Genomic DNA, 12,232 nt, shown 5'->3' with positions numbered 1-12,232 from the left:
TTCAGAGATATTTTGAAATGTATTGTTGGATATTTTTTTGTGTTCATTTGTGTTTTATGAGGTTCATTTCCAGTGTATTGTTGGGAAAGAAGTTTCAGAGAGAAACGTGTTTTCAGAGAGATGTATAAATATATTGTGGGTTGTAGGATATTTTTGTTTTTAAACAGACGTCACATATTTGTGTTTGTTTGTAAAATCCAAATAGTTTATTTGCAAGACAACAGATGGTGTTACTTGTAACAGAAAATGATCCTCTGTACTCCGTGTGGATCCACTGATAAAATAACGCTAATGTGAGAACCTGGGATTGAAACCCTGGCCTTTAATGTGTATTCACCATTTTGTGTATTTCAGATCTGAGTACTAAGACTAAGTTAGCCAAGGGATGTGTGGTAGTTGATCCTAGTGAGTTTATCATATCAGAGAAGGGTAGTAGAATGGTAACAGTAATAGTGAATACAAGTGATAGAGAGACTGCCTTGTGTTATAGTCAGTCTAAAGTTGTAGCAGCTGTTGGATTCTTTTATGGAGATGAAATCACAAGACAACAATATAGAAGGTAAACTTTTGACTTCAGTTTGTTTTACTAAAGTACTCATTCACTCACTCACTCACTCACTCACTTCACTCACTCACTCACTCACTCACTCATTCACGCACACACGCACGCACGCACGCACTCACTCACTCACCCACTCACTCTTTCAAATCTCATACTTTGTAATTGACCATTCCTTTAATAATCTCCTTCATGTCATACTCATCATCCACACTCTTTCTGCCCCCGTCTATATTTTTCATCAACCTAGGTAATCTACCCTTCTTTCCTTATTTCCTCCCTTCATCACCCTTTCTCTTCTCCCTTATTTCTTACTCAGCTGTTCTCTATCATTTCTTCAATTCTCACTCTCCTTCCTTCCTTCCTCCATCCTATCTTTCCCTTTCATATTTCTTATTTAGCCCCATCCTTCCAGGCATTCTATTTTCCTTTCTTCCCCTTCCTCGCTCCCCTTCCCTATTTCTTACCTATCCCCTCTTTATCCTTCACCAGTTTCTTAGTTAGCTCCTCTTATGCTTCCCTCACTTTCTTTCTCTTTGTGCATTTGCACAAGCTGACATACATGTGTGTGATGTCATAATTCTGACTGGCTGTTGTAATATTTTGTCAAGTAAAGGTAGTTAGTTTGTTGAATAACATGTATTGGCCTATAGTGTTGTAATAAATATTATTATTATTATTATTATTATAGCAGGAATTCTATCTTTCGCCACTAATACTTGAACAGACTGTCTCTAAGCATGCAGTGAATTAATTACTCCCGAACTTTCCAGCAGTAACAAATGCTTACAGTCGTACAATTAATGTGTGTGTGTTTCCCTGCTTGCTTGTGTGTGTGTGTGTGTGTGTGTGTGTGTGTGTGTGTGTGTGTGTGTTTTGCTTTCGTTTTGGTCTGTTATTTCAAGTTTTTTTTTTGGTTACTTTTATATGATATTACTGCATATGTTTTCCTTGGGCCTCGAACTCGACTAGTTTGAACAAACTATTTTTGTGGTCCAGCCAGAAGTTCAAGTTATTCTGTTATATATACTTTTTTCTCATTTGCGATGTGATTACTTGATTATTTCATTTTCCTCACTTGATATGTAAAAAATTTTTGACCTCTGGCAAATAAATAATATATAAAAAAACTTGAATGTCTGGCTTCTAACAATAATATTTTCCTTTCATACACAGAGAAAGCAAAAAATCTTCACGTAAACCTGTGACATTGTCTGATAACAATCCACTGAAAGGAATCAACTTTGATGTGCCATATGTTGGTGAAGACTACGTCTATGAAGGTAGAATTGAGTGCTTGTTTTCAGCTGCTGTGATTTTCAGTTGCAAAGTGTTTTTATACTTATGTATCATTAGGATATTCCAGTGCAGTCATTGTAGAACCTAAAGAACAAAGTTACTAAGATAGCCTCGATTTCACATAAAAATTCATCCGTTGGTAAATCAATATACCAAAGTAAACTTTTATTCCAACATAAAGTATATTGACAAAGACTGAAGTGTGCAGTTGAAAATTCCAAGTAACAATTCTCAGTTTTTGTTTTTGGAACAAAATTTTACTTCAATACATGATAGCCTTGAGTAAACCTACCAATGCTGTAGTGTGAACTCTCTTAAAGACAAAAATTTACATGAACACAAAACTGGATAAGTTTTATATACTTAATTGTCATTTATATTAAATAAATGGTATTCAATTAATCTGTAAAAATATCATAAATTAATCTCAAGAATAACAGATGACTTTGAAAACTCCTTGGAATTTGAGTAACTACAGTTGCTTGATTTATAACACATGTTCATATAGCCTTCAGTGATTGGCTTAGAGCGTACCACATGGTATGGACAATTGACCCATAGTAACCTCAATTTGCATATAGGGGCACTAGTTGTGTTCTATTTTCCCTAGGTCAATATTTGTAGCTTGGAAGACTTATTGGTGACTTGCTTTGACTATGGTTTGCCTGAGAATGTGATGTGTTATAAAACACTTATCGGCTGGCCTTATTCAGGCACTAGTAGACAACCCCTCGTTCTGTTGTGTAAAAACTATTTCTCTCAGCTTTCAGCCTTGAGATGTAGTTGCTATATAATGGCCCTCAGGGTAATAGACATCTACTATTGCCCTTATAGCCAGGCATAGACGTCATCCCTGATTGACATAACGCGGCACAAGGTTTTGGATACTTAATTATCTTTTTCCAAAGTACATCACTGTCATATAAAAATTACTTTTATTTCCTTTCAGTGTATGATATGCCAGCTCAGCCCAATGATTCTCAGCTGTTCTTTTCCTGCATGTCTCGTCTAATGGTTGCATTGGTTGGAAGTCCACCCAGTGATAAACTATTTGGTCATTTAGATATTGATGCAACAAGTGTGTCAGTACTGCCAGGGTTAATGGATGAAACTAAGATGCAAGAAGACACAGGACACAGGTATGTATTAATATGATGTACTCATTTTGAGTTCTGTTAATTACAAGGAGGTTTATTTCCCAGATGGCCAGTCTCATATCTTTTGCTAGAGAGTTCCAGAGACTATTTTTGTCATGTTCTGTCACTTTGAAATAGCATTTCTGCTGACTCTTGGCAGGAAGTTGAGCAAGTTTTGGACATTGCATTAATTTTTATTTTGTTTTTCTTTTGATCAATAACAGGCCTAGTCTGGTCCATGTATCTCATACACCACCTACACAAATCAGTAAGTGTGATAACAGTACAGCATTGTCTACAGGACCATTGAAATCATGTATGGACAACGGTATAGACTATGAAGAGAAAGGTACATTAACTCACTGGGAAGTCATTCCAGAATTTGTGATTCTATCAGCCACGTCCAACTTACAGGCACCAATCAGCAGAGCACGCATTCAGCTTATCAATTACACAGAACGAAGACTTAGGTAAGATTTGATGTGATGTGATGTGGTGTGGTGTGGTGTGGTGTGGTGTGATATGGTGTGATGTGATGTGAGGAATCTTCACACAATACACCTTACAGAAAGAAAATCAGAAAAAAAACCCCAACTATTTGTAGAAGACACCCTTCAAAAACTGCATTTCTGTATTACTCATGGCTAAAATAGATAAGATTTGATTTCATCTGACTTGACATGACATAGCATGATATGAAATCTGATATGATTTATGATGTGGTGTGATATGGTATGATATGATATGATATAATATGATAAGAAATATGATATATGATATATGATGTGGTGTGATATATGATATGATATGATATGTGATGTGGTGTGATATGGTATGATATGATATTTTTTTTTATTTGATTACTTTCATTAGTGCTCACACACTGTATGGTATATACAGCAGATAATCAGAACAATGACATTTGTATATTTCAGTTTTGAAATAAGTTGGCCAGGTCACAGTTTAACCATAACACCACAGAATGGAGTGATTGAAGCTAGAAGTCAGTTACTAGTCTATGTCAGTCCCAATTCATCGTTACTGTCTAAAGGTATTCAGCTACCATGGAGAGGTGCAGTCTATGTCAGTTGTGATGGTGTTACTAAGGTAAATACATATAGCTTAGACTTGCTCAAGTCTCTTGTGGTTAGTCATTCACTGTAATCAGGCTGCTGTTCGTTACGAGAAATCACACTTTACAAATTGACTAAAGGTCACATACCAGGCTTATAATTAAAGCAATTGAAAGAGTATTTTTTCACACTTGATATGGACATTATTATAAGTAAGTGTGACAAATACAAGAAGAGCTTTACTCCAGTGTTAAGGGTTGTACATTTGTGTTTGAATGTGTTCATGTATAAGAAGTGCTTCACTTGTGTTAAGGGTTATCCATTTGTGTTTGAATGTATTCATGTATAAATATATGTACCTGTAAATTTGAATTACCATAACAGAGTATGTATTCAGAGTAGACTGGACAAAGATTTTTTATTTGATCACTGAATCACACTTGCTCTGATCACAATTTACTACCATGCATTTATAGGAAGTAAGAGTTCAGATCCGTCCAGATTTAGCCATGGATACCTCTATTTATCCTACATCTCGGCAAGATCTTCTGTCCCTCCCAAGTATGTCAGCCACCCCTGGTGTTACAATGATTCCAACCAAATCATCGTCCACACCAGCAATCAGAGTATTGGGTAAAAGAATAGAATTTCCAATAACTAGAATTGGTGAATCTACAGGTAAGATAAAGTTTAGCACAGTTTTAGAATATGATGTATTACTATTTGCCTGACTGTAAGAAAGGATTTCTCTTGTTACCTACTACTCTGAATTGGTACAAAGAAAATACATACACCACCTGTTTGTTGTACATAAAACTGCCAAATATGAAAATAACATTACAAGAAAGGAACTATTTAAAGTGAGTGGAGAAATGTAATTTTGATGATTCTGTCTATGTATTTGTTAGCTACCTCTTGCTTGCATTGTCTCACTATCCCCATTATTTAAGTATTTCTTTTGCTATTTTACACATTCAACCCCCCCCCCCCCCCCCAAAAAAAAAAAAAAAAAAAAAAAAATTTGCAGGGAAAAAAACACATAAAACCAAAAACTATGGCCATTGTGAATGCACCGAATAGGATATTACCTGACACATTACCAAGAAATAGTTCTCATGTCTTCATTTTTGAATATTCTCAACTCTTTCAGAGACCAGCTTGGAATTTCAGAATGTTTCTGATGATGTCATGAGGTGGAGTTTGTCATCAATAGCTCCTGCCTATGTGAAACAAGACAAGAAGGAAGTATACAGAGCCACCTACACAGCATTCAGATTTGTCAAACAACTTGGTGTGATTGCACCTGGTCAAAGTGTCAAGGTAGGATCATATAACGTATGTTAGGATAAGAAGACATATTGTAAAAACTGAAATATCATTTGCAATGTCACCCATTTCACATATAAAACTAGTCTAGCTGCTAGACCTCTGGATTTCTTCTGATATGATACAATAAGCAACCGAATATCGCTTTATCGAGAGTGGAACACCATTCGGGCTCTCACCCTCACTAGTAGCTTGCTGTTGCCTTCACAGTGAGCAGAATAGCCCAAGGGGTCTAGCAGCAAGACTGACACTAAGCAGTGTTGTGTTCCTAAAATGTTGATTACATATTAAATTGATATGTCAGACTCATAGACACCTTTGTATATCTTACTGTTCTTCTTACATTTACTGACCTGGTAATGCTCTATTGACAGGGCAAAAGCTAGTCACAAATTTTGGAAACATTTTGAGTTTAGTTTTGTTAAGAGCATCCAGTGTTTGTTTGTGTGTTTATATCAGTTCTAATGTGAAGATCTTTTTAGGGATACCAGCTCATAGTTCTAAATCATTGTTCATATATTGATTGGGATATCTTAAGTCTTGTCTAATTAGTTCAGACCCACAATTCATTTCTTATCCTTTCTCTGTCACATTTGGGGAGATTTGGGTTCAGGTACAGGTACAGATACAGATACAGATACAGATACAGACACAGAAACAGGTTCAGATTTTGATACTTGATTGCCATATGTATAACACATTGGAAAATAACTATTCATGAGCGCATCTTAGTAAAGTTAGAGATACAAAGAGAAGAGAAGGTAAGACAAAAAAAAATGAGGATAAAAGGACAAAATGATACATTTATATGTTACATACAGTCTTCTGGCAAATGCTTCCATTTCACAATGTGTGAGTGTCAGAAAGGGTACTCAGATTTGAATGAGAATTCCATTTCTAATATATTATATAACTCACCTATTCCTACAGATTCCTGTAACATTCATTCCAAGGGATATTGGTAGCTATTCTCAATTTTGGGAATTAGAGGTAGGTATATACTTACAAAAAAGTTTCTGTAGCAAATATGTGATATTTTGCATCATTTTGCAGAATATTATTGAATATTATAGGATTTGTTTGTTTCTGAGCGGCTAATGTCCTTTGGCAAGATTTGAACCAGGATTATACCTTTGTCAACCCAGCTGTATAATTGGGGACCTGGTAGGATAGAGGTTGCAATGTGAATGCTTTTAAATTAATCCTATGCACTTATAGAGGGTGCAATGGATTGTATGCTCCCCAGGGAGTGGAAGTTATTGGGCTGCTGTGCACAAAGAAGTCTGTGCCAGGGGTGAAAATTGTAAAGTACTATGATCATGACAATCATAGTAATATTTATTCACCAATATGATAAAATTAACCTTAAAATAGATATACAGAATCTACATGGCAAAAAGGATCAAGAAATAGCAAAGTTAGTCAAACTTGTAACCCTTAGTGACTAACAAACATACATGTTAGCGTATACACATAATATGACAGACTTCTATATAAACTATCACATGAAAGAGACATTCAAAAAAAGACAAAGCACAACAAACAACAACAGAACAGTAAAATTGAGACGTACAATTTTATTTTGGAAGGCACTTTATAAATGTGTACCGTTGATGTTATTATTTCCTGTACAGGCCAATTCTAAAGAGAATGTAGCTGTTAATGTTATTATTTCCTGTACAGGCCAACTCTAAAGAGAATGTAGCTGTTAATGTTCATCAGATAAAGATAGAACTAGCAGGTAATGGCGTGAAGGCAGCGTCTGCATCAACCAAGACACATAGACGAGGACCTGTAGCCACTGGTGTAGTGGTCCAAAAAGAACCAATGTCAAGTACAACTTCTAGAGTTGGAGATAGTGGTTATGATAGTAAGAGTAGATTATCTATTAAATCAAAGTAAGTTACAGTCAGTCAAATTAATTAATAAAGAATTCTGTTTACTAAAATAACATGCTAAGGAACAATGTCACACAATAGACCTGTTGCCGGTTCCAAGACGCATTGCGCATCTCTCCATACAATACCATGTATAATGTATGCGCTGAGGGGTTTGCACGCGCTTCTCAGGGGGATGGTTGTCACCTGACTGTACCCTGTGTTCACCCATAAAATCCCTCTCTGTCATTGATAACGTTTAGTCTTTGTTCTGTAAAATCACTCGTAATCAAAGAGGTCAACATGTCTGTCCATCATTTCCTGATGAAAATGTCATTTCAACCATAGTAAAGACAAAACAAGACTAAATGTAACAACATAAAAGCCGTCCTCACGCAATGCATCTTGGAACCGGAAAATCAACTATCACAATATGTAACCTTTTGTTTGTTTTGGCCAAAAACTCTTCCCCCTTCTCCCTAAACAAATGTTCGCCAACATGGTAACATTTATATAAAAATTATGATATGAACCATGGTGAAAACTGTAGTGGTCACAACACTACTATTGATACTGTATGAAAACATGGTAAACACATCAAAATATTACCAGAAACCCAGCACTGTATATCACATTATAAGTAAATTTTAATTACTTTTGAACATCTGAGGAGTAAATACAGAATATGTTATCCTTGAAGGTGTGAAAGTTTTCAAACTTTGGTTAGAAGTGCAAAATGAAGTCCAGAAATCGCAAAGTTTGTTTGTTGAGCTTGTATGACATTGTGCAATTGTCCCTAAGTTTTATAAAGTAAGAAACATTCAATGAAGTTTATAACAAATTTTGTGCACTAAAATGCCAAACATTACGTAATTCCTGTTACCTAGTAGTAATTTCCTGTTCATTTCCTTGCTGACCCTTAACATATCACATAGTCCAAGAAACGATGTTCGAGATGTTCATAAATACTAACATATCTGTATTCTTTATAGAATTTCAGATACAACCACAGACAGTACTGCATATCTTGGTGTAATTCTACCCAAACAAACATTATCATTCCCTATCACAGCTGTAGGCAAAGTATGTAAACTAAAACTACCCATCAAGAACGAAGGCAGTGTCCCACATACGGTAAGTTATGGCAATGTTTTCATTTAAACTATCCATCAAGAACGAAGGCAGTGTCTAACATACGGTAAGTTCTGGCAATGTTTGCATTTAAACTATCCATCAAGAACGAAGGCAGTATCCCACATACGGTAAGTTATGGCAATGTTTTCATTTAAACTATCCATCAAGAACGAAGGCAGTGTCTAACATACGGTAAGTTCTGGCAATGTTTTCATTTAAACTATCCATCAAGAACGAAGGCAGTGTCTAACATACGGTAAGTTCTGGCAATGTTTTCATTTAAACTATCCATCAAGAACTAAGGCAGTGTCCCATATATGGTAAGTTATGGCAATGTTTTCATCATAACTATCCATCAAGAATGAAGGCAGTGTCCCATATATGGTAAGTTATGGCAATGTTTTCATCATAACTATCCATCAAGAACGAAGGCAGTGTCCCATATATGGTAAGTTATGGCTAAAATAAAACTTTCTGTATCTCCCAATAGCACATCCAAATCTCTGCCATACATGGACATATTATGTGTAAAAATATGTGTGTATATATAATTGATTTTCAGAGTGCAATAAACTCATAAATATGACACAGATAATAGAAATGATAAATAAATGATAACATAAAAGTGATAGTTAATTAAAATATGATATCAAAGATATTGAGTTTGATGGTAACTTATCTGAAAATGTCTTATCTCAGGCTAGTATTGTGTTAATATCTAGAATTATAGTGTAGTCTCCTTCACTATGCCATCATCACATGTATGATTTATCATGGCTGGCTTACCTTCTGGTAGGGAGAGTAGTTTACAAGTTATTGACATATGTATCCATTCCATTCCATGACATCAGAACCAATGTATTGTAATGAACTCTGTCAAGGAGAGTAGTTTACAAGTCATTGACATATGTATCCATTCCATGACATCAGAACCAATGTATTGTAATGAACTCTGTCAAGGAGAGTAGTTTACAAGTCATTGACATATGTATCCATTCCATGACATCAGAACCAATGTATTGTAATGAACTCTGTCAAGGAGAGTAGTTTACAAGTCATTGACATATGTATCCATTCCATGACATCAGAACCAATGTATTGTAATGAACTCTGTCAAGGAGAGTAGTTTACAAGTCATTGACATATGTATCCATTCCATGACATCAGAACCAATGTATTGTAATGAACTCTGTCAGGGAGAGTAGTTTACAAGGTATTGTATAAATGTGCCCTATTTGGGCCAATGTGGTCCAATTAACACTTATGTGAATTTTACAGTGGTCATTATTGTGAAATTAGATGCAATTATACAAAGAGTTGTATTGTAGACTTTCTGTGTGACTTCACTATCCTCACCTCTCTTTTTTTTCAGGTAACCTTTGTCAACCCCAGACCACCATTTCACGTTAACCATAGCCACTACTTAGTGAAGCCAAGACACTATGTCAATCTACCGGTTATTTTCAAACCAGAACATCCTGGCAAGTATGAATCTATGTTAGTTATTGCAACTGATGTGGAACACAGCCTTGTTGCTAAGCTGTATGGGGAGAGCGTGTAACCGTCAGGATTTGGTCCTGCCAACGTTCTACTGTATATGTTACCTTTGTTGTTCATGTGGAACACAGATTTGTCACTAAGCTGTATTGGGAGACTAACAATCAGGGTTTGAGTCTGCCGACGTCATACTTTATTTTTGCCTTTGGGCCGGGTCCATATGGAACACATAATAGTCGGCGTCAGTGTCACTAAGCAGTCTAGGGAGACTGTAACAATGGAACAGTTGAGCTTACTGATGTTACACTTAATTTGTCTTCTTGGGGCATGTTTACAAGTTCCAAAATGATCTCCAAGTTCAAGTTGAGTGCTGGATACTGCATTTACCTTAAGAAGTGTGTGTATTGTAATATTTTGTAGCTTGGAATACATCCTTTTCATATGCAGCTATGACTAATACATGCATATATGTATTATACGTGTGACATTTTGTTATACACATATGGTGGCATTGAATTTGTACTTGAGAGGAAACAATTCAAACTTATTGGTCAAGATATCCTATAGATGGCCAATAATCTACGAGACAATCATAATGAAGTATACTGGAATATTATTGGAGTGAGTGGAGTTTACTTGGATGAGGGCAGGAAGAGATGATGAAGTGGTTTCTCTAGACACAACAATCTGCCTTGGGTGTGTGGCACTATGAAATAAACGGGTCATTACCTTTTGATAGAATTTCAGTCTACCGATACTTTGGTGGAGACACAGTTCTCCTGTACTTTCTACTGAATGTTACGACTATGTCTACATAACCTGAACATGTGACATATTTTGACATCAAGTAAACAGTCATACTGTTTGTTCTTAAGTTTTTATTTTGGACAAATAAAAGACAGCTGACTCAGTCTTTTCAGATAGGCAGACAAAGAAACAGAGATTTGATTGGACAATATTTGCAGTAGGTAAACACATTACTGAAACGTAATAGTCTGTGTCTAGACATTTGAGGGGTCATTCTCTACTCAACACTGTCCAAACATTGTCTGTGTTATAATATCAATTTTATTACATGTTGTAACGTGTTATATTGCTGTGTGTACACCATTCACCTCTGTACTATCCAAACACCAATGGTTTAAAAAAATCTTTCTGTCCACACAAGGATTAGCCTGGTTTGACTGACATTTGTCTAGTTTGGCTTACAAATTGGAATTTAGTGTGTGTATCTTGCCATAATAATGTCAACAAATGTACCTAGACATTAAAATATAAAAATGTGGGGGTGTGTACGATCATTAATTATACACTTTAGGAAATATTTTTGTATGCAGTATGTAGTGTTTGCATGCACTTTTCAACAATGTTACCCATTTGAATACACATATAAATCAAACTTATTGTTGTTTAGATGAAACAAATAACAAAAGAAATGTCTGGTCAAAAGGGAATGAATCATTTCAAGGTGTTTGGATTATGTTGAATACAAATAGAGGATTAATCAGTGCCTCAATACTGGCTACTTTATTCTACTTTTATCTTTGAAATATGTCTACCTGATTCTGCACCTGGATAGTGAAATACTGTATCTTGTCAGTAGTTATACACTACCATATGTTTGAAATAGATTTATCTGTATGCAGTTTCAGTTCTCGGTTGATATATTATCGATCCATATTTTGTTAGCTCAGAGACTTGGCTATCTAGCACACAGCATACTGGCCTGACAGACGACACAGATAGCTAAGTTTCTGGGTTACGGTTTGTCAATTTATGCATGATTTGCTGTACAGACCACAGACATAATCAGCATTTGATATAAAACAGCTCATATTATATCTAGGATTCACTCAAACTGGTGCCAGTTTTATGGACTTTTTGTGAATTTCATGTACTGATAACAGAGGAACCAGCACTTTGAATATTACCTATGCAAAAAAAAAGAGAGAAAATATATGACTTTTTGTTCCATTTCAAGAAACCAAGAGGGTATAAACTTCAAACTTCTGACTTTATGTTTTGAATAAAAATATTACTGGTATACATAGACAAACTTACTAAATAGCACATTTCCATAAACTTTGGTTTCTGGAGTTCTTTCAATGATTCACATCACATAATAAATTTGACACAAATACCAAGAAACATGAAATTGCAACTTGATTCACATTCATTGTCCTTATCAGTGGCCGGCATTGCTTCATGGGAGTCGGCAGCCGTACATGTACATTAGATGGACAATACATGTTTGTGGTTATTTATCTTAAGGTAACAACTACTCAGGAGTAATGAATATTTATTGTTCATCTAACACATATGTATGTGGAC

The 12,232-nt window shown here is 35.5% G+C and overlaps 1 protein-coding gene across 1 annotated transcript in view; it reads left to right on the top strand.

Moving 5' to 3' along the window:
- Positions 1-11,468, top strand: part of LOC144437400 (uncharacterized) — a 35,930-nt gene extending 24,462 nt beyond the window's left edge. Inside the window, exons 26-36 of the mRNA XM_078126330.1 lie at positions 355-559; positions 1,736-1,842; positions 2,808-2,997; positions 3,219-3,464; positions 3,930-4,101; positions 4,544-4,745; positions 5,218-5,387; positions 6,324-6,383; positions 7,077-7,291; positions 8,263-8,404; positions 9,777-11,468. Coding sequence (XP_077982456.1) covers positions 355-559; positions 1,736-1,842; positions 2,808-2,997; positions 3,219-3,464; positions 3,930-4,101; positions 4,544-4,745; positions 5,218-5,387; positions 6,324-6,383; positions 7,077-7,291; positions 8,263-8,404; positions 9,777-9,965 — 1,898 coding nt within the window. The 3' untranslated portion in view covers positions 9,966-11,468. The remainder of the gene's footprint in view (positions 1-354; positions 560-1,735; positions 1,843-2,807; positions 2,998-3,218; positions 3,465-3,929; positions 4,102-4,543; positions 4,746-5,217; positions 5,388-6,323; positions 6,384-7,076; positions 7,292-8,262; positions 8,405-9,776) is intronic.
- The last annotated feature ends 764 nt before the right edge of the window (positions 11,469-12,232 follow it).

This window comes from Glandiceps talaboti, chromosome 7 (genome assembly GCF_964340395.1).
Source record: "Glandiceps talaboti chromosome 7, keGlaTala1.1, whole genome shotgun sequence".
Classification (NCBI taxonomy): Eukaryota; Metazoa; Hemichordata; class Enteropneusta; family Spengelidae; genus Glandiceps; species Glandiceps talaboti.
Note: the sequence above shows the minus strand (reverse complement) of the source record. Positions and strands in the feature narration are given on the sequence as shown.